Source organism: Nannobrachium achirus, assembly GCF_963921795.1.
Source record: "Nannobrachium achirus genome assembly, chromosome: 17".
NCBI classification, from domain to species: Eukaryota; Metazoa; Chordata; class Actinopteri; order Myctophiformes; family Myctophidae; genus Nannobrachium; species Nannobrachium achirus.
In genome coordinates this window covers 25872044-25898829 of record NC_137824.1, presented here as the reverse complement: position 1 = coordinate 25898829, position 26786 = coordinate 25872044, and the positions used below count along the sequence as shown (strand labels likewise).

Below are 26786 nucleotides of genomic sequence, written 5' to 3'. Positions count from 1 at the left end.
CCCATGTTCACTGAAAAATGATTCCCAGTCTGTCATTTCAAAATCAAATCTGAGTCTCTCCTCCGCCTCCCCCGTCCAACACTGAACCTCCCTGATGAATGGAAGCACTCTCTTCACGACAGGAAGATACGAGGGCTCCAGTTTCACCATGGAGTGATCAGAGCCACACACAGGGGGGAGGGAGACGCAACTGTATGCGTTCCTAACATTAGCATACAGGAGGTCAAGAGTATTTTCACCTCTTGTTTTGCAAGTGACATACTGGGAGAAATCAGACAGGCCCTTAGCAACATTCACCTGGTTTAAGTCCCCGTTCAGCAGAATAAGGGAGCTAGGGTAGTGCGTTTGAAAACTGGCCACAGTAGAAAAAATAGTGTCCCGAGCTACCGCTGGATTGCCACTAGGTGGACAGTACACGGTCAACAGGACGACGCACGAGAATTCCCGTGGTAGATAAATTGGTCTCAAAACGACCCCCAGTAGTTCGATGTCTGGGTTACAAATTACCTTTTTCACTGTGGCGTGTTCTTCCCTGCACCAGGTCTTACTAAAGTAAACAAGTATCCCACCCGCTCTTTTCATTTTGCCATTATTTTTCACTATCTCTCGATCTGCTCTTATCATACAAAAACCATCTACAGAGATAGAGTTATCTGGACATGAACTGTTCAGCCATGATTCTGTAAGACAGATAATGTTGGCATTTTTGTATTCACTCTGAGATAACATGAGAGTTACCAGTTCGTCCGCTTTATCAATATCCTGAACTGATCTAACATTCCCCAAAACAACAGAAGGGAGACCGTGTTGTGTAGAAGAGGGGGGGAGGGGAGGGGAGCTAGAGGGGGGGAGAGGGGGGAGCTAGAGGGGTTTTTGGTTCTCCACTGGGCTCGCTTATTCCCTTTGTGAATTCCACTGCTCTTCCTCCTTCCATTTCTCTTCCTCCTACTTCCAGTCTTCCTCCTACCTCCAGTCCTCAGGTAGGGAATAATGTCTTTACTGGGTAAAGAGTATTGATCCTTGAGTGAGAGAAGTTTCTCACGACTGTACTGTAGGCGAGCGCCTCCGTGCGCCGGTCGTTGTTGTGCGTATCCATGCGCCATCTGCGCCCCGTGCGTCACGACGGTCCTATCCGTCCACAACGCCTCGCTCCGCGGCTCCTTGTCTCCCGCGATAATGTTCATGTCCATGGTTCACTCCGTGAACCGAAAGCGTGCACCGTGTACCTTGTAACAGTCCAGTTCCACGTCTTTAAAAAGAAAAAAAAAAAACACACGGCTACATCCGCAAGTCCGCGCGTAAAAGTAGTCCCAGCGGTGATCGTGTCCTTAACCTCCCGGGCTGTTCCAGCCCAACCGGCCGTCGCGGATCGAATACAACGACCCACACCGGTCGATTCGCGGCACCGAGAGCCGTGTACGGCCCGACTCAGTCCTTTATAGGGTAAAAAAAAGCACGGCACCGTTCGGGTACACCGCGCGCTAAACAGGCTGGGCCTAGAGGTTCATTGTTCACGGTCGCTGACCAGCCGGTCAGAACAATGAAAAAATAAAAACACGGATAAAAACACGTAAACACTAACAGAAATAAAAACAAAGACCACCAGACAAATGTCCGGTCTGGCCCGTGTGAAGAAGGGTCACACAGAAGGAAAGAAACATGTAAAAAGAAGAAAAAGAAGGAAGAAACTGCAGGAGCTACACTGGACACACATCTGCCCTCAAGGAGCGACGCGTGCATAAAAATCACATTTCAGTCACCCTCATAATGAGCAACCACGCCACTCGAACTTTAATCAAATCACGCACTGCACATCTCCACAGCAGAACCAAGTAGGGCTTATCATGACCAGAGCCAAAACTACATGCTGACAAACAGAGCCAAAATCAATACGTGTTTGATGTTTGAATCTACTGTCCTGGTGACAATCTCAGCAGAAATAAACAGAAATGTTTTTTAAACTAAATGTGTTTTTGATTGATTGAAGGCTTTATTAGAAGTTTGCATAGGAAAAGGTACAGTTTCATGACGGTACAGTTCACTGGCACAAGGTCTACTAAAAGGAGATCCTGAAAAGACTAAGCTTATTTCAACAGGAAACCATTAATGTATCTCATATAACATTGAATGACAGACGAATAGAACACAGTACTATGCAGTAGATATGTAAATAAAAGAAAATGAGAGAGAAAAAAAAAAGAGAAAACAGTAAGTCTAAACAAACAGTAAGTATATACAAAGAAGGGGCAGGGGAAATTAAGTCACCCAGAGGCGGCACAGCAGTTAAGGTTACAGGACAGTAAGAAAAAGAAAAAGGACTGTTGTAATAACAGCCGAGCGACAAAAACAAACAAGAAAGAAGAAACAACAATACAGGAGAATCAACCATACAGAGCAATATAGTGTCGAGAACAGTTTGAAAAAGAAAAAAACACAACACAACAAGAGAATAGTAGTGCTTAACGTTTCTATAATGGATTGCAATTTTAAGTGACTTTTCTAAGCATATTGCAAACTCAAAGAACTTACAATGGTCCATTCATCCAAACATTAGGAACTACTTATCAACACAGTGCCAAAAATATATATACACAAATATACAGTAGGTCTATACATAGGCGTCTGCACCAAGACAATAATGATAATGCTTAGCCTAAATAAAAATAAAAGTGCAGAACCAAAAAAAAGTGTCCAAAAGTCTGTGCAAAAAAAAAAAAAAAGAAGTGACCAGTGTCGAGACTCGAGTCACAACAAAGAAAAAGAAAAACGCAGATGGATGCCCCTCTCCGCAATTCCAAGAAGCATGGGGGAAAGTCATTTGGATGGCACGGGATGGGACAATATTTTAATATTGTGCGCGCGTTGCAATCGTCCGTTCCGAGCCTCGGTACAGCGGCTCCTCCGCCGTCTTGGCCCACGTACACCACGGACCACCACAGTGTCAGCGCCCCGGTCAATGAAACAAGTTTCCACGGCCAGGGCGCCTCCGCCTCCGCCCACGTAACTCCGCCGCCGTTACCCGGACCTCCACAGCGACCGCACCTCCGATCCATGTCACGAGCCTCCACGGCGAGGGCTCCTCCGGTCCAAGTTACGGGCTTTCACGGCGACAGTGCGTCTGGGCCTCCTCTCCTGCGTCGAGCTTCGTGCGACTCTGGATCTGACTCCCGCCGCCATGTTTGCATGCAACCAAACAAGGTCCATGTACACGTCTCCATGGCTACGGCACCAACAGACTAGTTCTCCATAAAAAAAAACACCCAGGCAATGAGCCAGTCGCGTTACCCAGGGCCACACGCTTAAGACAAGCTAGACGGATAAAGGTAGGCCGCTGTTGTCGTATGCTTTGTTCCACGCAAGGAACAAAGGCCCTTCCCCCAATTTTCCGCCAGCCGATCAGAAAAAAACACGAAAAAAATACTAAACTACTATATACACGAATAAAACAAAGTTCCTCAAGACATGCCCAGCTTGGCCAATGTGATGAGTCACCGCAAGAAAAAAAGAAGACAGGAAAAAAAAGCAAGAAAAAGAGAAAGTAGGAAAAAACTGCAGAGCCGAAACTGAGATGCGACTGCTTCCCTCAAGGGGCGCGCCTCGATTGTGCTAAAGTAAACCCTAGTGTAACCCCTATATGGTGTCACTAATTATTTTTCTGTCATTTTATGGTTTCAATGCATTTTGCTGTAACTAAAGGGTTAACTTGTGGTCCAATTCAACACCTATGCACATGTTGACCACTAGAGGGCGCAATCTCCGGTGAATCCGGTCATTCTGCACTGAACCTGCTTGAGTGAAGACAGAGAGAGAGAGCTCCTGCTCGTTTTTGAAAACAAAAGAATTAAGCTTTGCATCCAGTGCTGCTTGTGTGATCCCTGTTCCTGTTTCTGTGTTTTGTTGCTGAAGAACTCCAGTAAGTTGTTGTTGTGTGTGCCAACATGGCAGCAGCCATTTTGTGAACAATGAGTGGATGTTTTACAGAATACAACACAAGGTGTAAAGATATCATATAAAAACCAATTGGAGTGATGTTATATTGTTGGAGAAGTTTACATTTTATATTTTTGATATCTTGCAATTATTTATTTTGGTTTAAGAACGTTTTTGGTTATGTGAGATACTTTAATGGTTTCCTGTTGAAATAAGCTTAGTCTTTTCAGGATCTCCTTTTAGTAGACCTTGTACCAGTGAACTGTACCGTCATGAAACTGTACCTTTTCCTATGCAAACTTCTAATAAAGCCTTCAATCAATCAATCAAAATGTTACTGTGTTCAGCCCAATGCAGTAGAACTGCAGTCATGCTATGCTGCTAAAAGGGAGCACTTATGCATTTCATGATGTTAAAGGGAAACAATATGTGCATTTCATTTATTTATTTGATGCAGTTAAAAATGCAATTCATTTCATTTCATGGTGATTAAAAACAGTGAATTTACAGTTCATGGTTTAAGGTAACAAGATAAAAAGATAAAAATCCTTTAATGGATGTAATTTCATTTCATTCATTTATTTTGTTTGGAAAAAGATGAAGCTGTTAAAAAGGTGAAGCTGTCATAATGTGGTTTTGCCAATCAGTGTTACTGTTCATGTCTGTCTGTCTGTCTGTCTGTCTGTCTGACAGACAGACAGACAGACAGACAGACAGACAGACAGACAGACAGACAGACAGACAGACAGACAGACAGACAGACAGACAGAGCACAATGTGAACAGAACAGTACTCCTATCCATGAGTAATGGTTAAAAATTAGTTACTGATTTGATTTATAAAGAAGAGAAGTTAATATGGTACCATATGGAGAGAAATAACTGAGAAAATAGTATTCTAACTGATTCTATTCATTCTGTACTATGTACAGATTGGTTTTTGTGTCCTGGTGGAACTCTGGTTTCAACCCTGAATGAGATGGCGAGCTAATACCCAGTGAAGAAGATCTGCAGGAGGAGCGTTTGGATGCAGTGGTGGCCACACTGCATCGGTTCTGGGATTCTGCAGTGAATTGAACTGATTTCATACACCAGAGTTGCAAGTATATTGAACTGAGTCAGATTCAAGGATCATCCAGTAAAAGGAATACTCACTCAAGATTCACATAAGGAGTACAGTACTCAAAGTGTCTATTTTTACTACCCGGGTAGAGTGCACACTTTCCAAAGACAATTCATTTTTCTATTTTTTCCTAACCACAAAGAGCTCTATTTTATTTTATTTTTGGGGGTATTTTTTCTATTTGTCCATTTAAATATTATGCTGTCAAGTGTTCATGTTTATTGTTGGGCAATTTTGTGCAATAAATTTGCCAGTAGCTGTTCCGTGTCCAACACACTCAAGTCTCCTTGTGAGTCTTTCATCTATCTGCTCAGGACCTAGAAATAAGTTAGCTAACCCCTGCTACACTAGCCTGTACCAGAGTAGGGGTGCTACACTAGCTAAAGCAGTTCTGGTTTGTTTTCTCTGGAGGGTTCGCCCTCTATGGCCCTGTAGTGGAAAGATACCGCAGTCTCGTTGACTATGGGAAGACAATGGGGTATATCATTTCGTAGTGTTCAACAAAACGGACCTCCAATCCCTTCCTATAAAAGGTCGGCAGATCTCGGAAATCCTCCTCGTTTCCAGCAGGTAGGATGAGACAGGTCGCTCCTGCACGACGAGCCTGGGAGACAGAAGACAACATTATGAGACAGAGACGATGTTGAGAATTGTGTCTGTCTGACTGTATGTCCTGTATACCCTGCTTTACACCCATCAGTAGCATTTTACTGATCACTGGTCCTCATATAACCAACATATGACAGTAAAGTTGAGAAAACTGGGCGTATGGTAAATTCTATGGTATGCATTTATTGTGCTCACAATTTGAAGTTCTAGTGAGGAGAATGCATGGAAAATATACCAATTATATTTTTATTTGAATGAAGTACAATCACTGAATATACCTCAAGACACAAGATCAGTTCGGCATTGTCCAGGAACTTGTTACCCGGTTCTTTGCGGCTTGTTGTGGCAAAGAACAGAGCATTTTTGGCACTTCGGTCAAAGTGTTGATCAGTCCAAGGACCTGCAAGGTTGGAGCAGACATTGGTCCATTACATATTGGTTTCAGAGAAGAATACAAACACTGAAGGCTGTATGCATCTCTTATGTTCATAGTGGGGGAGCCAATCGAGCAGATTCTGTTGGTCGTAATTTTGGAATGTTAATTTTTGGAGACATGTATATCTTGATTCTTGGGGTTCTCAGAATGTAAAAAAAACATGTCTCCAATTTTTCTTTTTGGGTTTAGCTTGTGTAATTAGCATAATTAGCCAATTAATTGCCAAAAACAGTAAATGGCAATAACTTTGCTTCTAGGTAACTTATAAAGGTGATTTAAGAGTCTAAGTCCATGTGTGTGAGCTCCAGAAATTCATCTGTTACCATTGTGAAGTCATACAACCTTTCCTAGTTAGCTTAATTAGCATAAATGATGCAAAAACTAGGCGTAAATAAGCAAATTGCTGCATTTCTTTAGTTTTAGTCAACTTTGAAAGCTTCTCACAAACTCTAAGATGTATGTTTACAAGTCATCAATTATCATCATCCTAAAAATAAATCATGCAACCCTTTGTCTGTGCAATAATTATGTAATAATCACACCCAAACGAGAAATAGCTATATTTCTTTGCTTTAAGTTAATTAATAACGATAATCTTACAGACAGTGTAAGTCTGTTTGCATGTCTAGAAAATATTCTCTTTTCATAACTAGGATATCTAACCTTTCATTATTAGCGTAATTTGCATATATATTGTTACGACCCTGCAAGAGATTGGGCCGTAACTCGCCATGCCAAGCGAGCTAGCTCTCTTGGCGTTGCGGGTTGCTTGCCTGGTCTGCTGAGTGGGGGGGGCTGGGGTTCGCTTCCCGGTTTGGGAGCGAACCGCCTCACTCAGTCTGCAAAACGTTACATTAGTGTCAGACGGGCGGGCCCGTGGAGCATGCCTTTGCGTGAGGGCCGTGAGGGACTCGGCCGTGGGCAGTGAAGTGATATAAAATAAAGAACAATACGAGAAATGGTCACAGAATTATAATTATACAATTAATGATTGTTTATTCTCAGAAAGTTCTGTAAACACATTTAAATAGAAGGGTCTCCATCTTCGTCGTTGTCATCATCAATCCCCAACAGATGTGCCTTGCTTACATTACAACACACCTATTCATCTGCCCCACACATGCACATCTCAGAGCAGTTAAAATGTTGAGATCGACAAGAACAATGTGACATGCACTGGGATTTTTTGCAGCCACACTCAGTTGGGTAATGGTGGCTGGAGCTGGGGGATCATGTGTTCTGACTAGCACCAGTTGATCTCCATCCATATTCAGTTGCTAGTGGTATCTGTGGGTTATGTACGTGGTCCTGACTCCTCATACCATACCATTGCCTGGTAATGGGCACGGGCAATGGCTTGATGTAATGCTCCTTGTGTAGGTTGCAGCTTCTCTGCTTCTAATTGTTTCTTTGTGAATAACCTCCACCTGAGCTCACCAACATCCACAAGATTTGTACCGGGCTCGTACAGCTGGCACACAAATGCTTCAATCTTGTTTTCTGTGTCAGAACTGAGCTTTTTTGTAGTACCTAGAGTAGCAAATGCAAATGGGAAAGCCATCATGGATCAAGAGATGTTCCCAGTGGGCTGACCACTTCATAGCCACACTGGACAGGAAGACCAAAGAACATAGTGAGACCCATGTAGTATTTGACCGCCATGACATTGCATCTTCACTGAGGGAGGCCACATGTAAGCGATGCCAGGGTGGCAAGCCCCCTACCACTTATCATGTGGAAGACAACACACCAATAGGGAAGGTGTCAGAAAAACTGTATCCACACCAAAGATGAGCTGACTGTCTATCTGGCTAAGAAAGCCCTCCAACACTTCCAGGGGAAACCCAACATTTTCATAATCACGTCAAGGCAACATGTCCACTCAAACTCTATCAATGTAAAACATCTCCACAGCTCACAGGAAGAGGCTGACACAAGGATAATCCTGCACAGCCTGCTGTGTGTGGGTTACCATCAGCTGTACAAGGACACCTATTTCATCACCGGTGTGGGGAACAAAAAACGTATCATCTCACTGGAGCCAGTAGTGCACTGGGTAAAACAAGGACTTCAGCCTTACGAGGGTTACATGCCATTTCTGGAGCTGACCAGCCAGGCCATTTTGCTGGCAAGGGAAAGTTAACCTGTTGGCAAGCCCTACACCCGTGTCCTGTGGAGGTGGTATCTGCATTTGCTACTCTAGGTACTGCAAACAAGCTCAGTTCTGACACAGAAAAAAAGATTGAAGCATTTGTTTGCCAGCTACAAATACAATCCCGGTACAAATCTTGTGGATGTTGGTGAGCTCAGGTGGAGGTTATTCACAAAGAAACAATTAGAAGCAGAGAAGCTGCAACCTACACAAGGAGCATTACATCAAGCCATTGCCCGTGCCCATTACCAGGCAATGGTATGGTATGAGGAGTCAGGACCACGTACATAACCCACAGATACCACCAGCAATTGAATATGGATGGGAGGCTGAGGGAAATCAACTGGTGCTAGTCACAACACATGATTCCCCAGCTCCAGCCACCATTACCCAACTGAAATCCCATTGCATGTCACATTGTTCTTGTCCATCTCAAACGTGTAACTGCTCTCAGATATGCATGTGTGGGGCAGATGAATAGGTGTGTTGTAATGTAAGCAAGGCACATCTGTTGGGGATTGATGATGATGACAACAAAGATGGAGACCCTTCTATTTAAATGTGTTTACAAAACTTTCTGTAAATATTAGAACAAACAATCAATCTGTGACCATTTCTTATATTGTTCTTTATTTTATATGAGGGATATATATATATAGGCCTATATATATTGTAACGTTTTGCAGACTGAGTGAGGCAGTTCGCTCCCAAACCGGGAAGCGAACCCCAGCCCCCCACTCAGCAGAGCAGCAAGCAGCTCGCTTGGCATGGCGAGTTACGGCCCAATCTCTTGCAGGGTCGTAACAATATATGCAAATTACGCTAATAATGAAAGGTTAGATATCCTAGTTATGAAAAGAGAATATTTTCTAGACATGCAAACAGACTTACACTGTCTGTAAGATTATCGTTATTAATTAACTTAAAGCAAAGAAATATAGCTATTTCTCGTTTGGGTGTGATTATTACATAATTATTACACAGACAAAGGGTTGCATGATTTATTTTTAGGATGATGATAATTGATGACTTGTAAACATACATCTTAGAGTTTGTGAGAAGCTTTCAAAGTTGACTAAAACTTAAAAAATGCAGCAATTTACTTATTTTCACCCGTTTTTGAATTATGTATGCTAATTATGATAATTAGGAAAGGTTGTATGACTTCACAATGGTAACAGATGAATTTCTGGACCTCACAAACATGGACTTAGACTCTTAGATCACCTTTATAAGTTACCTAGAAGCAAAGTTATTGCCATTTCCTGTTTTGGGCAATTAATTGGCTAATTATGCTAATTACACATGCTAAACCTCAAAATAAAAATTGGAGACATGTTTTTTTGTCATTCTGAAAACCCCAAGAATCAAGATATACATGTCTCCAAAAATTAACATTCCAAAATTACGGAAATTGATAGGCTCCTCTACTATCAGGTCTAGTGTCTAGAAGTAGGTCTGATATTATGACTGACCGGTGATCAGCAGGGTTGGCATTGCAGGGCCTTTTGGTGGTTCGTCACGATGGCCATGTAATGCTATCTCTATGAAGAGAATACCACCTCTGAGGCCACCTAATGCATAGAGGGAGAGATGGTTGTAGTTTGTTACAGGTTGAGTTAAGTACCATGCATAGTAGTACATAAGGACTGCAGGAATACACAAGAAACGGAGGGGGAGAGTGATTTAATCCGGTTGCTCCGTAGGTCCGTACGTAATTGTCTTTCTCCGTAACCTTAAGGGCAACACTCAACCCGACGGATTAAAACCGATAAAAACGTACGTACACATGAACTACCCGTGGCGAACTTTTGTCAACCGTGGGGGCAGAGGGAGAAATGTTTCGTCTTTTTTTCTGGTATCCATTTCTTAGGAGGTAAAAAAAAAAAAAAGTTATTAACCAACACGCTGAACAGTGAACAGGCCAGGACGCAGACCCGCATGCCAGCCTAATCGGCGCTCTCTGCCAGCTCTCTCGAATGCGCCTCTCTCTGCATATCGACGCAATTACCGCACGTTCTCTCACCCTCAAACGTACACAAAATCAAGCATACGTAACTATAAACGGCCCTTTAGTAGGTACATGTACAAATGCATACAGCAGTGGTTCTCAAACTTGTGGTCGGGACCCCAAGTGGGGTCCCCAAATTATTTTGTAAGGTCCCCAGATGATTAGCTTCATGTTAAAAAAAAATCTAACTCAACGGTAAACAAACCTACATAAGCGTATACAGGGTATCTGCACATTTATAAAGTGACAATTTAAGGACTTCCAAGACCTCCCAGCTATTAGATGTATGCAGAGTATACGGAACCTACCGGGTCCTGGGGCAGGCTGCTCTTCGGGGCCTTGGGTACCGGGTCCTGGGGCAGGCTGGGCAGCTGGCTGAGGCTGCTGCTGGGGGGGGGGGGGTACTGGGTGCTGGTGGCTGCACCGTGTACCTTGGGAACCCCGCATTCTATAAATGCGGATTGTTTTGAAGTGTAAGCATACACATAACTAAAAGTACAAAATAGCAAATGTATGCTGCAGCAGCATTTCTTTCTCTGCTACTTTCGATAATCGTAATAATAACACCAAAAAGACCAGTAACATCACCCAGTAGGACGATGCTATCCCATTTGGGCAGGATTGAGGATAGCAGGTCTGAAAAATCTTGAATGAAATTGATTGATTTAGGGGGTCTATAAATTAGGACAAAAAGCACTGGGTTTGGTAGTCTGACTTCGAACATCAGTAGTTCAAAACTGGTGGTGGAAACGGTGGGTATTTTGCGGCAGTTAAAGGAGGTTTTAAAAATAATTGCTATGCCGCCGCCCGTTTTTTTCTTATTCGAAATTCTGGGGGAGCTAAAATATGTACAGTCTGTGGGACAAAGTGCTGTGAGGAGGCTTGAGTCCCCAGGCTGAACCCAAGTCTCCCGTAATAAATAAAAAATCTGGGAAGACAATGGGGTATATCATTTCGTAGTGTTCAACAAAACGGACCTCCAATCCCTTCCTATAAAAGGTCGGCAGATCTCGGAAATCCTCCTCGTTTCCAGCAGGTAGGATCAGAATGGTTGCTCCTGCACAACGAGCCTGGGAGACAGAAGACAACATTATGAGACAGAGACGATGTTGAGAATTGTGTCTGTCTGACTGTATGTCCTGTATACCCTGCTTTACACCCATCAGTAGCATTTTACTGATCACTGGTCCTCATAATAACCAACATATGACAGTTAAGTTGAGAAAACTGGGCGTATGGTAAATTATATGGTATGCATTTATTGTGCTCACAATTTGACGTGAGCTTACGATCAAATCTCATGTCACTGCTGTAAACAAAAAGTGAGACATTATTCTGGCCTGTGCACAGGATAAATAATTCAATTTGCTGCTATTGGATGTTCCAGTGCAGCTAGTCAACATGGAAAAAGTTTTGTAAAATATTTCTATTAATGTGATTAAAAGTGTCAGGTTTTCATTTATCTAATTTAAAGTGTTGTTGATGGATATACGTGATTTTTTTTTTAATCTCTGCCACTGTTGACCGCATCAGTGATTCATTTCCAGACTGCATTCTTATGACTTCTTTTAATGCCACTTTTTACTCTATTTGTTTTGAATTGTGATATTAACATAACTACTTCCATGTCAGAAGTTTCTCTTCTTGGCCATATTCCGCTTGCCTATAGAGGGTATGCACAATTTGTGCATGCATAAACTGAATGGCGTGAGTTTAATGTTGTTTAACGCAATTAGATAGGACTTTTCTGTTTGGATGTATGGGCTGTCAAGGCCAGAAAGTACTTTTTTGTCCCTCAGTAGGCGTTCCGCATAACTTCCGGGTATAATGATGTCACGCGCATAGCCTCTATTCTAGGGGCAAGAACTCTAAACTGATAATTGAGATCGAGAGGATCATTTTCAGCCACATTTATCAACGCCCAACCATTTGGGCGCCCAACACTGATTGGCCAAACATGACCGTTCCATAAATCACATGTGAACCCTATTGTATGATTTCTGCATTCAGATCTGTGCTGGGCTCTACCTACGCTAAATTGATAAACAAGGGTCAGTGTGTTTGTACGTGTGCCAGCAGGTTAGTGTGGGTGTCATACTTACAGCCACTGTCTTCGCTCTGATTCCCCCCACTGGATATATAGAGCCTAACCCGTCAGAACTAACCCCTCCTGTCATTGCTACATCCTGGCGCACTGGCCGGTTGGTTGCCAGGGACAGGATAGCAGTGACAATGACGCAGCCAGCGCTTGCCCCTCCAAAACGCTGGAAATTAAAATGCAGCTTTATTAAACCAGCTAGTCACCCCAAATGAGTAATTTCATTGCAAGAGGCACTAAAGTGTAAGACAATACTTTTTTCTAGTGGGTGATGCACAAGAGAATAGCTCATAATAGATTTTTTTTGCACCGGAATGCGCTTGCGCTCCAGAAGTAGCAGAATGTTTTTGAGGCGCTCCTCCCAGTGGGCGTCTTCATCAGCGGATCCACCGAGGTTCGCAACCTGGGTGTCATCCTGGCAGGGGTTAAAAACAAAATAAATCCCAAGACTGAAATGTATTTTCAGACCATGTCCCAATATGTGATTTTTGGGTTACACACCAACACCAATATTTGGGGTGTTTCCCTGAAGTTCTGAACTGCCTTCACTGAATGTGTGTGCCAAGCCATGCTTCATTTTATAGAAGTATCTTCTGAAGTCTGTTGTATTCTATGCTAGTCTGGCCAATGCAAATACTAATATCTTGAAATTATAACTGCTTTTTAGTTAGTTTATTGTTTTGCAGATCTGCACTGATCTCAGAAATAGCCCCTATGGAATCCTCAAGACTGAAATCAGTCCCCAGGACTGAGAACTTTAACCCCTGCATCCTGGACTCTACCCTCTCCTTTCAATCCCACATCAAATCCGTCACCAGATCCGCCTTCTTCCACCTGAAAAATATCTCCAGACTCCGGCCATCACTCACTGACTCCGTTGCTGAAACACTCATTCATCTCCTCCCGTCTGGACTACTGCAACGGTGTCTTGTTCGGTCTCCCCAACTCAGTCTTGGACAGACTGCAGTATGTCCAGAACTCAGCTGCCAGAGTGCTCACTCGTACCAGACGCTGGCAGCACATCACCCCCACCCTCAAACACCTCCACTGGCTTCCGGTCAAGTTCTGCATCACTTACAAACTGCTCCTCCTCACCTATAAAGCCCTCCATGCCCTAGCCCCACAGTACCTGTCAGACCTCCTCAAGGACTACCGTATTTTCCGGACTATAAGGCGCACTTAAAAGCCTTTAATTTTCTCAAAAAACTACAGTGCGCCTTATAGTCCAGTGCGCCTTATATATGGATCATTCATTGACATTGACATTCCCTTTAGCACAGCTCCATCTGCTGGATGCATAACGCAACGGTAGCGTCTATTATGTGCGCCTTATAGTCAGGTGCGCCTTATATATGAAAACAGTTTGAAAATAGACCATTCATTGACAGTGCGCCTTATAGTCAGGTGCGCCTTATAATCCAGAAAATACTGTACTCTCCTGAGCGGAACCTGAGATCTGCTGACCTGGGGCTCCTCACCGTCCCTCCCAGCAAAAAGCGACAAAAAGAGACTGTGGTTCTCAAAACTTTTATTTTGACTCTATTTTGACCATCATAACTAAACATCATAACATAACTACGGCCATACTCTACACTGATTGGTCGAGGACTGGCTGGCCACCTCTGAAAACCGAATCTAGCTATGCACGTAACATGGGCCTTGGAGGAAGTCCTTATATGGTCAGCACACATTCTAGTGAGGAGAATGCATGGAAAATATACCAATTATATTTTTATTTGAATGAAGTACAATCACTGAATATACCTTAACACGCATGAGCAGGTGGGCGTTGTAGAGGAAGGTGTTAGCGGGTTCTTTTTTCATGAGGAAAGTTGTGGCAACCAATAGGGCAGTTTTGGCACTTTCCTGAAATTCTTCATTAGTCTGACGACCTGCAAGGTTGGAGCAGACATTGTTCCATTACATATTGGTTTCAGAGAAGAATACAAACACTGAAGGCTGTATGCATCTCTTATGTTCAGGTCTAGTGTCTAGAAGTAGGTCTGATATTATGACTGACCGGTGATCTGCAGGAATGGTAAGTCAGGGCCTTCTGGTAGTTCGTCAAAATAGCCGCCTAATGATACCTCTATGAATTGAATACCACCTGCCATTCTGAGGCCACCTAATGCATAGAGGGAGAGATGGTTGTAGTTTGTTACAGGTTGAGTTAAGTACCATGCATAGTAGTACATAAGGACCGCAGGAATACACAAGAAACGGAGGGGGAGAGTGATTTAATCCGGTTGCTCCGTAGGTCCGTACGTAATTGTCTTTCTCCGTAACCTTACGGGCAACACTCAACCCGACGGATTAAAACCGATAAAAACGTACGTACACATGAACTACCCGTGGCGAACTTTTGTCAACCGTGGGGGCAGAGGGAGAAATGTTTCGTCTTTTTTTTCGCAATCTCACGGCGGCTCCCCCGTGAGATTGCGCTCTAGGCGACGGCACTGAGGGGATGCGTCGTGTCCACGCTCATCCATTCTCCAGTCCAGTCTTTTTTATATTATACCCAGAGACAGCATAGTGACATCGCCGATGCCTATATAGATGCATTTGGGTGCCATCTAGTGGATACAGTATGTACATGGGCTTTATTGAACCGTATGTAACACAGAGACCATACATGAACTATGCATATCGACGCAATTACCGCACGTTCTCTCTCACCCCCAAACGTACACAAAATCAAGCATACGTAACTATAAACGGCCCTTTAGTAGGTACATGTACAAATGCGTACAGCAGTGGTTCTCAAACTTGTGGTCGGGACCCCAAGTGGGGTCCCCAAATTATTTTGTAAGGTCCCCAGATGATTAGCTTCATGTTAAAAAAAAATCTAACTCAACGGTAAACAAACCTACATAACGTATACAGGGTATCTGCACATTTATAAAGTGACAATTTAAGGACTTCCAAGACCTCCCAGCTATTAGATGTATGCAGAGTATACGGAACCTACCGGGTCCTGGGGCAGGCTGCTCTTCGGGGCCTTGGGTACCGGGTCCTGGGGCAGGCTGCTCTTCGGGGGGGGGGGGGGGGGGGGAGAGGCTGCTGCTCTTCAGGCTGCTCTTCGGGGCCTTGGGTACCGGGTCCTGGGGCAGGCTGGGCAGCTGGCTGAGGCTGCTGCTGGGGGGGGAGGGGTGGTACTGGGTGCTGGTGGCTGCTGCTGCTGGCTGCACCGTGTACCTTGGGAACCCCGCATTCTATAAATGCGGATTGTTTTGAAGTGTAAGCATACACATAACTAAAAGTACAAAATAGCAAATGTATGCTGCAGCAGCATTTCTTTCTCTGCTACTTTCGATAATCGTAATAATAACACCAAAAAGACCAGTAACATCACCCAGTAGGACGATGCTATCCCATTTGGGCAGGATTGAGGATAGCAGGTCTGAAAAATCTTGAATGAAATTGATTGATTTAGGGGGTCTATAAATTAGGACAAAAAGCACTGGGTTTGGTAGTCTGACTTCGAACATTAGTAGTTCAAAACTGGTGGTGGAAACGGTGGGTATTTTGCGGCAGTTAAAGGAGGTTTTAAAAATAATTGCTATGCCGCCGCCCGTTTTTTTCTTATTCGAAATTCTGGGGGAGCTAAAATATGTACAGTCTGTGGGACAAAGTGCTGTGAGGAGGCTTGAGTCCCCAGGCTGAACCCAAGTCTCCCGTAATAAATAAAAAATCTGGGAAGACAATGGGGTATATCATTTCGTAGTGTTCAACAAAACGGACCTCCAATCCCTTCCTATAAAAGGTCGGCAGATCTCGGAAATCCTCCTCGTTTCCAGCAGGTAGGATCAGAATGGTTGCTCCTGCACAACGAGCCTGGGAGACAGAAGACAACATTATGAGACAGAGACGATGTTGAGAATTGTGTCTGTCTGACTGTATGTCCTGTATACCCTGCTTTACACCCATCAGTAGCATTTTACTGATCACTGGTCCTCATAATAACCAACATATGACAGTTAAGTTGAGAAAACTGGGCGTATGGTAAATTATATGGTATGCATTTATTGTGCTCACAATTTGACATGAGTGAGCTTACGATCAAATCTCATGTCACTGCTGTAAACAAAAAGTGAGACATTATTCTGGCCTGTGCACAGGATAAATAATTCAATTTGCTGCTATTGGATGTTCCAGTGCAGCTAGTCAACATGGAAAAAGTTTTGTAAAATATTTCTATTAATGTGATTAAAAGTGTCAGGTTTTCATTTATCTAATTTAAAGTGTTGTTGATGGATATACGTGATTTTTTTTTAAATCTCTGCCACTGTTGACCGCATCAGTGATTCATTTCCAGACTGCATTCTTATGACTTCTTTTAATGCCACTTTTTACTCTATTTGTTTTGAATTGTGATATTAACATAACTACTTCCATGTCAGAAGTTTCTCTTCTTGGCCATATTCCGCTTGCCTATAGAGGGTATGCACAATTTGTGCATGCATAAACTGAATGGCGTGAGTTTAATGTTGTTTAACGCAATTAGATAGGACTTTTCTGTTTGGATGTATGGGCTGTCAAGGCCAGAAAGTACTTTTTTGTCCCTCAGTAGGCGTTCCGCATAACTTCCGGGTATAATGATGTCACGCGCATAGCCTCTATTCTAGGGGCAAGAACTCTAAACTGATAATTGAGATCGAGAGGATCATTTTCAGCCACATTTATCAACGCCCAACCATTTGGGCGCCCAACACTGATTGGCCAAACATGACCGTTCCATAAATCACATGTGAACCCTATTGTATGATTTCTGCATTCAGATCTGTGCTGGGCTCTACCTACGCTAAATTGATAAACAAGGGTCAGTGTGTTTGTACGTGTGCCAGCAGGTTAGTGTGGGTGTCATACTTACAGCCACTGTCTTCGCTCTGATTCCCCCCACTGGATATATAGAGCCTAACCCGTCAGAACTAACCCCTCCTGTCATTGCTACATCCTGGCGCACTGGCCGGTTGGTTGCCAGGGACAGGATAGCAGTGACAATGACGCAGCCAGCGCTTGCCCCTCCAAAACGCTGGAAATTAAAATGCAGCTTTATTAAACCAGCTAGTCACCCCAAATGAGTAATTTCATTGCAAGAGGCACTAAAGTGTAAGACAATACTTTTTTCTAGTGGGTGATGCACAAGAGAATAGCTCATAATAGATTTTTTTTGCACCGGAATGCGCTTGCGCTCCAGAAGTAGCAGAATGTTTTTGAGGCGCTCCTCCCAGTGGGCGTCTTCATCAGCGGATCCACCGAGGTTCGCAACCTGGGTGTCATCCTGGCAGGGGTTAAAAACAAAATAAATCCCAAGACTGAAATGTATTTTCAGACCATGTCCCAATATGTGATTTTTGGGTTACACACCAACACCAATATTTGGGGTGTTTCCCTGAAGTTCTGAACTGCCTTCACTGAATGTGTGTGCCAAGCCATGCTTCATTTTATAGAAGTATCTTCTGAAGTCTGTTGTATTCTATGCTAGTCTGGCCAATGCAAATACTAATATCTTGAAATTATAACTGCTTTTTAGTTAGTTTATTGTTTTGCAGATCTGCACTGATCTCAGAAATAGCCCCTATGGAATCCTCAAGACTGAAATCAGTCCCCAGGACTGAGAACTTTAACCCCTGCATCCTGGACTCTACCCTCTCCTTTCAATCCCACATCAAATCCGTCACCAGATCCGCCTTCTTCCACCTGAAAAATATCTCCAGACTCCGGCCATCACTCACTGACTCCGTTGCTGAAACACTCATTCATCTCCTCCCGTCTGGACTACTGCAACGGTGTCTTGTTCGGTCTCCCCAACTCAGTCTTGGACAGACTGCAGTATGTCCAGAACTCAGCTGCCAGAGTGCTCACTCGTACCAGACGCTGGCAGCACATCACCCCCACCCTCAAACACCTCCACTGGCTTCCGGTCAAGTTCTGCATCACTTACAAACTGCTCCTCCTCACCTATAAAGCCCTCCATGCCCTAGCCCCACAGTACCTGTCAGACCTCCTCAAGGACTACTCTCCTGAGCGGAACCTGAGATCTGCTGACCTGGGGATCTGCTGACCTGGGGCTCCTCACCGTCCCTCCCAGCAAAAAGCGACAAAAAGAGACTGTGGTTCTCAAAACTTTTATTTTGACTCTATTTTGACCATCATAACTAAACATCATAACATAACTACGGCCATACTCTACACTGATTGGTCGAGGACTGGCTGGCCACCTCTGAAAACCGAATCTAGCTATGCACGTAACATGGGCCTTGGAGGAAGTCCTTATATGGTCAGCACACATTCTAGTGAGGAGAATGCATGGAAAATATACCAATTATATTTTTATTTGAATGAAGTACAATCACTGAATATACCTTAACACGCATGAGCAGGTGGGCGTTGTAGAGGAAGGTGTTAGCGGGTTCTTTTTTCATGAGGAAAGTTGTGGCAACCAATAGGGCAGTTTTGGCACTTTCCTGAAATTCTTCATTAGTCTGACGACCTGCAAGGTTGGAGCAGACATTGTTCCATTACATATTGGTTTCAGAGAAGAATACAAACACTGAAGGCTGTATGCATCTCTTATGTTCAGGTCTAGTGTCTAGAAGTAGGTCTGATATTATGACTGACCGGTGATCTGCAGGAATGGTAAGTCAGGGCCTTCTGGTAGTTCGTCAAAATAGCCGCCTAATGATACCTCTATGAATTGAATACCACCTGCCATTCTGAGGCCACCTAATGCATAGAGGGAGAGATGGTTGTAGTTTGTTACAGGTTGAGTTAAGTACCATGCATAGTAGTACATAAGGACCGCAGGAATACACAAGAAACGGAGGGGGAGAGTGATTTAATCCGGTTGCTCCGTAGGTCCGTACGTAATTGTCTTTCTCCGTAACCTTACGGGCAACACTCAACCCGACGGATTAAAACCGATAAAAACGTACGTACACATGAACTACCCGTGGCGAACTTTTGTCAACCGTGGGGGCAGAGGGAGAAATGTTTCGTCTTTTTTTTCGCAATCTCACGGCGGCTCCCCCGTGAGATTGCGCTCTAGGCGACGGCACTGAGGGGATGCGTCGTGTCCACGCTCATCCATTCTCCAGTCCAGTCTTTTTTATATTATACCCAGAGACAGCATAGTGACATCGCCGATGCCTATATAGATGCATTTGGGTGCCATCTAGTGGATACAGTATGTACATGGGCTTTATTGAACCGTATGTAACACAGAGACCATACATGAACTATGCATATCGACGCAATTACCGCACGTTCTCTCTCACCCCCAAACGTACACAAAATCAAGCATACGTAACTATAAACGGCCCTTTAGTAGGTACATGTACAAATGCGTACAGCAGTGGTTCTCAAACTTGTGGTCGGGACCCCAAGTGGGGTCCCCAAATTATTTTGTAAGGTCCCCAGATGATTAGCTTCATGTTAAAAAAAAATCTAACTCAACGGTAAACAAACCTACATAACGTATACAGGGTATCTGCACATTTATAAAGTGACAATTTAAGGACTTCCAAGACCTCCCAGCTATTAGATGTATGCAGAGTATACGGAACCTACCGGGTCCTGGGGCAGGCTGCTCTTCGGGGCCTTGGGTACCGGGTCCTGGGGCAGGCTGCTCTTCGGGGGGGGGGGGGGGGGGAGAGGCTGCTGCTCTTCAGGCTGCTCTTCGGGGCCTTGGGTACCGGGTCCTGGGGCAGGCTGGGCAGCTGGCTGAGGCTGCTGCTGGGGGGGGGGAGGGGTGGTACTGGGTGCTGGTGGCTGCTGCTGCTGGCTGCACCGTGTACCTTGGGAACCCCGCATTCTATAAATGCGGATTGTTTTGAAGTGTAAGCATACACATAACTAAAAGTACAAAATAGCAAATGTATGCTGCAGCAGCATTTCTTTCTCTGCTACTTTCGATAATCGTAATAATAACACCAAAAAGACCAGTAACATCACCCAGTAGGACGATGCTATCCCATTTGGGCAGGATTGAGGATAGCAGGTCTGAAAAATCTTGAATGAAATTGATTGATTTAGGGGGTCTATAAATTAGGACAAAAAGCACTGGGTTTGGTAGTCTGACTTCGAACATTAGTAGTTCAAAACTGGTGGTGGAAACGGTGGGTATTTTGCGGCAGTTAAAGGAGGTTTTAAAAATAATTGCTATGCCGCCGCGCGTTTTTTTCTTATTCGAAATTCTGGGGGAGCTAAAATATGTACAGTCTGTGGGACAAAGTGCTGTGAGGAGGCTTGAGTCCCCAGGCTGAACCCAAGTCTCCCGTAATAAATAAAAAATCTGGGAAGACAATGGGGTATATCATTTCGTAGTGTTCAACAAAACGGACCTCCAATCCCTTCCTATAAAAGGTCGGCAGATCTCGGAAATCCTCCTCGTTTCCAGCAGGTAGGATTAGACAGGTCGCTCCTGCACGACGAGCCTGGGAGACAGAAGACAACATTATGAGACAGAGACGATGTTGAGAATTGTGTCTGTCTGACTGTATGTCCTGTATACCCTGCTTTACACCCATCAGTAGCATTTTACTGATCACTGGTCCTCATAATAACCAACATATGACAGTAAAGTTGAGAAAACTGGGCGTATGGTAAATTATATGGTATGCATTTATTGTGCTCACAATTTGACATGAGTGAGCTTACGATCAAATCTCATGTCACTGCTGTAAACAAAAAGTGAGACATTATTCTGGCCTGTGCACAGGATAAATAATTCAATTTGCTGCTATTGGATGTTCCAGTGCAGCTAGTCAACATGGAAAAAGTTTTGTAAAATATTTCTATTAATGTGATTAAAAGTGTCAGGTTTTCATTTATCTAATTTAAAGTGTTGTTGATGGATATACGTGAGCTTTTTTTAAAATCTCTGCCACTGTTGACCGCATCAGTGATTCATTTCCAGACTGCATTCTTATGACTTCTTTTAATGCCACGTTTTACTCTATTTGTTTTGAATTGTGATATTAACATAACTACTTCCACGTCAGAAGTTTCTCTTCTTGGCCATATTCCGCTTGCCTATAGAGGGTATGCACAATTTGTGCATGCATAAACTGAATGGCGTGAGTTTAATGTTGTTTAACGCAATTAGATAGGACTTTTCTGTTTGGATGTATGGGCTGTCAAGGACAGAAAGTACTTTTTTGTCCCTCAGTAGGCGTTCCGCATAACTTCCGGGTATAATGATGTCACGCGCATAGCCTCTATTCTAGGGGCAAGAACTCTAAACTGATAATTGAGATCGAGAGGATCATTTTCAGCCACATTTATCAACGCCCAACCATTTGGGCGCCCAACACTGATTGGCCAAACATGACCGTTCCATAAATCACATGTGAACCCTATTGTATGATTTCTGCATTCAGATCTGTGCTGGGCTCTACCTACGCTAAATTGATAAACAAGGGTCAGTGTGTTTGTACGTGTGCCAGCAGGTTAGTGTGGGTGTCATACTTACAGCCACTGTCTTCGCTCTGATTCCCCCCACTGGATATATAGAGCCTAACCCGTCAGAACTAACCCCTCCTGTCATTGCTACATCCTGGCGCACTGGCCGGTTGGTTGCCAGGGACAGGATAGCAGTGACAATGACGCAGCCAGCGCTTGCCCCTCCAAAACGCTGGAAATTAAAATGCAGCTTTATTAAACCAGCTAGTCACCCCAAATGAGTAATTTCATTGCAAGAGGCACTAAAGTGTAAGACAATACTTTTTTCTAGTGGGTGATGCACAAGAGAATAGCTCATAATAGATTTTTTTTGCACCGGAATGCGCTTGCGCTCCAGAAGTAGCAGAATGTTTTTGAGGCGCTCCTCCCAGTGGGCGTCTTCATCAGCGGATCCACCGAGGTTCGCAACCTGGGTGTCATCCTGGCAGGGGTTAAAAACAAAATAAATCCCAAGACTGAAATGTATTTTCAGACCATGTCCCAATATGTGATTTTTGGGTTACACACCAACACCAATATTTGGGGTGTTTCCCTGAAGTTCTGAACTGCCTTCACTGAATGTGTGTGCCAAGCCATGCTTCATTTTATATAAGTATCTTCTGAAGTCTGTTGTATTCTATGCTAGTCTGGCCAATGCAAATACTAATATCTTGAAATTATAACTGCTTTTTAGTTAGTTTATTGTTTTGCAGATCTGCACTGATCTCAGAAATAGCCCCTATGGAATCCTCAAGACTGAAATCAGTCCCCAGGACTGAGAACTTTAACCCCTGCATCCTGGACTCTACCCTCTCCTTTCAATCCCACATCAAATCCGTCACCAGATCCGCCTTCTTCCACCTGAAAAACATCTCCAGACTCCGGCCATCACTCACTGACTCCGTTGCTGAAACACTCATTCATCTCCTCCCGTCTGGACTACTGCAACGGTGTCTTGTTCGGTCTCCCCAACTCAGTCTTGGACAGACTGCAGTATGTCCAGAACTCAGCTGCCAGAGTGCTCACTCGTACCAGACGCTGGCAGCACATCACCCCCACCCTCAAACACCTCCACTGGCTTCCGGTCAAGTTCTGCATCACTTACAAACTGCTCCTCCTCACCTATAAAGCCCTCCATGCCCTAGCCCCACAGTACCTGTCAGACCTCCTCAAGGACTACTCTCCTGAGCGGAACCTGAGATCTGCTGACCTGGGGATCTGCTGACCTGGGGCTCCTCACCGTCCCTCCCAGCAAAAAGCGACAAAAAGAGACTGTGGTTCTCAAAACTTTTATTTTGACTCTATTTTGACCATCATAACTAAACATCATAACATAACTACGGCCATACTCTACACTGATTGGTCGAGGACTGGCTGGCCACCTCTGAAAACCGAATCTAGCTATGCACGTAACATGGGCCTTGGAGGAAGTCCTTATATGGTCAGCACACATTCTAGTGAGGAGAATGCATGGAAAATATACCAATTATATTTTTATTTGAATGAAGTACAATCACTGAATATACCTTAACACGCATGAGCAGGTGGGCGTTGTAGAGGAAGGTGTTAGCGGGTTCTTTTTTCATGAGGAAAGTTGTGGCAACCAATAGGGCAGTTTTGGCACTTTCCTGAAATTCTTCATTAGTCTGACGACCTGCAAGGTTGGAGCAGACATTGTTCCATTACATATTGGTTTCAGAGAAGAATACAAACACTGAAGGCTGTATGCATCTCTTATGTTCAGGTCTAGTGTCTAGAAGTAGGTCTGATATTATGACTGACCGGTGATCTGCAGGAATGGTAAGTCAGGGCCTTCTGGTAGTTCGTCAAAATAGCCGCCTAATGATACCTCTATGAATTGAATACCACCTGCCATTCTGAGGCCACCTAATGCATAGAGGGAGAGATGGTTGTAGTTTGTTACAGGTTGAGTTAAGTACCATGCATAGTAGTACATAAGGACCGCAGGAATACACAAGAAACGGAGGGGGAGAGTGATTTAATCCGGTTGCTCCGTAGGTCCGTACGTAATTGTCTTTCTCCGTAACCTTACGGGCAACACTCAACCCGACGGATTAAAACCGATAAAAACGTACGTACACATGAACTACCCGTGGCGAACTTTTGTCAACCGTGGGGGCAGAGGGAGAAATGTTTCGTCTTTTTTTTCGCAATCTCACGGCGGCTCCCCCGTGAGATTGCGCTCTAGGCGACGGCACTGAGGGGATGCGTCGTGTCCACGCTCATCCATTCTCCAGTCCAGTCTTTTTTATATTATACCCAGAGACAGCATAGTGACATCGCCGATGCCTATATAGATGCATTTGGGTGCCATCTAGTGGATACAGTATGTACATGGGCTTTATTGAACCGTATGTAACACAGAGACCATACATGAACTATGCATATCGACGCAATTACCGCACGTTCTCTCTCGCCCCCAAACGTACACAAAATCAAGCATACGTAACTATAAACGGCCCTTTAGTAGGTACATGTACAAATGCATACAGCAGTGGTTCTCAAACTTGTGGTCAGGACCCCAAGTGGGGTCCCCAAATTATTTTGTAAGGTCCCCAGATGATTAGCTTCATGTTAAAAAAAAATCTAACTCAACGGTAAACAAACCTACATAAGCGTATACAGGGTATCTGCACATTTATAAAGTGACAATTTAAGGACTTCCAAGACCGTTTGAAGAAACTGTCAAATATTAAGAACATTGTGAAAATTGTGAAAATAGCAGATCTACATGCTCACAACGCCTCGCAGTGCGAGGCTTCACAATATTTATCTGTGGAACCGAGTCCCCAGTTCATATGTTTGTTTTTTGGGTCACAGCCTAAAAAAGTTTGAGAACCCCTGGCATACAGTATGTGTGAATTTGTCTGGCCAATGCATATATGAGCATCTCACCTGCACTCAGTGCCATGACGACACCTGGTGGTTGTGCAACTGGCTGCCTGACAGGTTGCAGGTTGAGGGCGATGAAGTTATGAAAATAAAGAAGGGGCTTCACTATCTCAGCAGCCAGTAGCTGAGGAGGATGGAGGACAAGCATAACACAACATCATAAATGTGTCTGAATCTCACCCAGGGGCAGTCATCTCGCATGGTACCACTTTAGACCACAGCTGAAATAACTTTTTTTTGTTTTCTTTAAAATGTGATAAAGCCACAAAAGTATTTCATAAATATCAGGCTACATTTCACTTAAACGCCAGAGCTTAACTCTGCATGTAAATAAGACTTTTTTTAATTAATGTGAGAGATCGGGACAATTCTGTTGGTCCTCCCAGCCATGTAGCTACAATGCATTGTTTATTTTTAATCAAGCCTCAGTTTGTCAGCCCTTTGTAGTCAAATGCGGTAAAATCGGGACTCCATTACCTAGCGTTGCAAACCACAGTATTTATCCCGTTAATGTAGTGCCACGTATGTTCCAAATGAACCACGTTACGTTGTTATAATGATTTAATCTATTATTTATTTATTTATTATACACCAACACGGCATTCTGTCATCAGCGCGTCATAGCTGGGGGCGGAGTCGAGCGTGGGGGAAACATAACACCAACCCCCATTAGTAGAATGGGGTTTTCCGTGTTTTTCGAATCCGATTTTTAATAGTATAGCGATGTTTTAATTAATTGCAATGTCTTATATTGATTCCGTGGTTGCCAATGGACAAAAAATGATGCATTAAATATTGTCTGATATTATTAAGGACTGGTCGCATCATCAAAGACCATGGATTATCTAGACTATCCGTCTGGTATTAGACACTGTTACATTTTCTTATGATAAATTAAACTTATATCAAAAAACGAAAAGCATAATTAATCAATGATGGTTATAGAGCAGATTAAATGAATAACAGTTGTCTACAGCCATTAACAGCCTGTTATCATGCGAGGATTTACACACTGACACGACGCAACACAACAAAATCCTATCCTAGTTTCAAACCCGAGAAAATACTTTTAAACTGGTGTCGATCCTGCCATATATTCAAAGATCAGTTCTCTATCCTACTTGAACTCACTACGTGTTCTATAAACATCATGGACGACTTAACGACTGTTATTTTTTTATATTATAGTAAGTTTAATTGATCATATATTTTAATTGTGTCTCTACCAGGTTAAAGACATAATGTAAACAGGTTTTGTAGCATAGACTAGAGGGAAGAGGGGGACCCACGGGTGCTTATATTGTGCAACTTTGACGCATGCACGGGGGATAATCTGAGTCTGATTATAAACCACTTAATTACATTGATTCCTTACTGCAAATGGGCAAAAAGCTATCTGCAGTAGCATCGGGATTAATTACTGTCCTTATTGGACTGGTCGGATCAATGTCATGGTTATCTGACTGATTTAATCACCTGGTAAGAGACACACTTTCACATTTTCATGAACATGATCAATTACACTTAACCTATATCAAAAAACAAAGGCCATTAATTCAGCAAAGATGTTCATGGAACACGGGAAGGACACAGGAGGAGGATGCCATTGTAAGTGTATTAGGCAATAGAACAGAGAAGTGTGACGTCATTTCCACTAGATGGCGCTATTTCGCCTGAAATAAATGGTTCGTTCCGTTTTCATTGCATTGACATCGCCTTTGTGGAATCTTAGATCGCCTAATATAAGACCTGTGTTCAAAATATAAACACAAAACTCTTGCTTTTTGACTCAAATGGATATAAAGCATTGACTGAGGTGTAAATGTACATATCTACCCACAGATTAACACAATAAACCGCTAGAAACGATTTTAACAAAACACAACAACTACATTTCCCATGAACGCCGCTGCTGCCTGGCGCACACAACATACGTCACGCGCAGTGTGTTTTCAGCTGTTTTCAGCAACGTGGAGCGGCTGGAGCCAAAACAACACAGCTCTAGACTAGTACCATAGAGAAGACATAGTATTGTTTCTGATCAGGACCGCGATACAGTTGTTGGAGAAAACCT

General features: G+C 43.6%; 1 protein-coding gene and 1 long non-coding RNA gene across 2 annotated transcripts; both read right to left on the bottom strand.

Moving 5' to 3' along the window:
• Positions 1 to 5512: 5512 nt before the first annotated feature.
• LOC308302385 (uncharacterized protein) lies at positions 5513 to 17303 on the bottom strand (the record flags this gene model as incomplete). Its single annotated transcript, XM_080746638.1, has 10 exons — positions 5513 to 5656; positions 10608 to 10691; positions 11238 to 11330; positions 12363 to 12524; positions 12669 to 12773; positions 14123 to 14250; positions 14379 to 14483; positions 15327 to 15570; positions 16100 to 16192; positions 17292 to 17303. The coding sequence occupies 10 exons, from the start codon at positions 17301 to 17303 to the stop codon at positions 5513 to 5515; spliced, it is 1170 nt and encodes a 389-aa protein (XP_080602764.1).
• Positions 17304 to 18736: 1433 nt separating this feature from the next.
• Positions 18737 to 20043, bottom strand: LOC308301606. Its single transcript, XR_013962898.1, has 3 exons — positions 19928 to 20043; positions 18980 to 19084; positions 18737 to 18851 (listed from the first exon to the last, which is right to left on the bottom strand). It is a non-coding gene; the product is annotated as an uncharacterized lncRNA (long non-coding RNA).
• Between the last annotated feature and the right edge of the window lie 6743 nt (positions 20044 to 26786).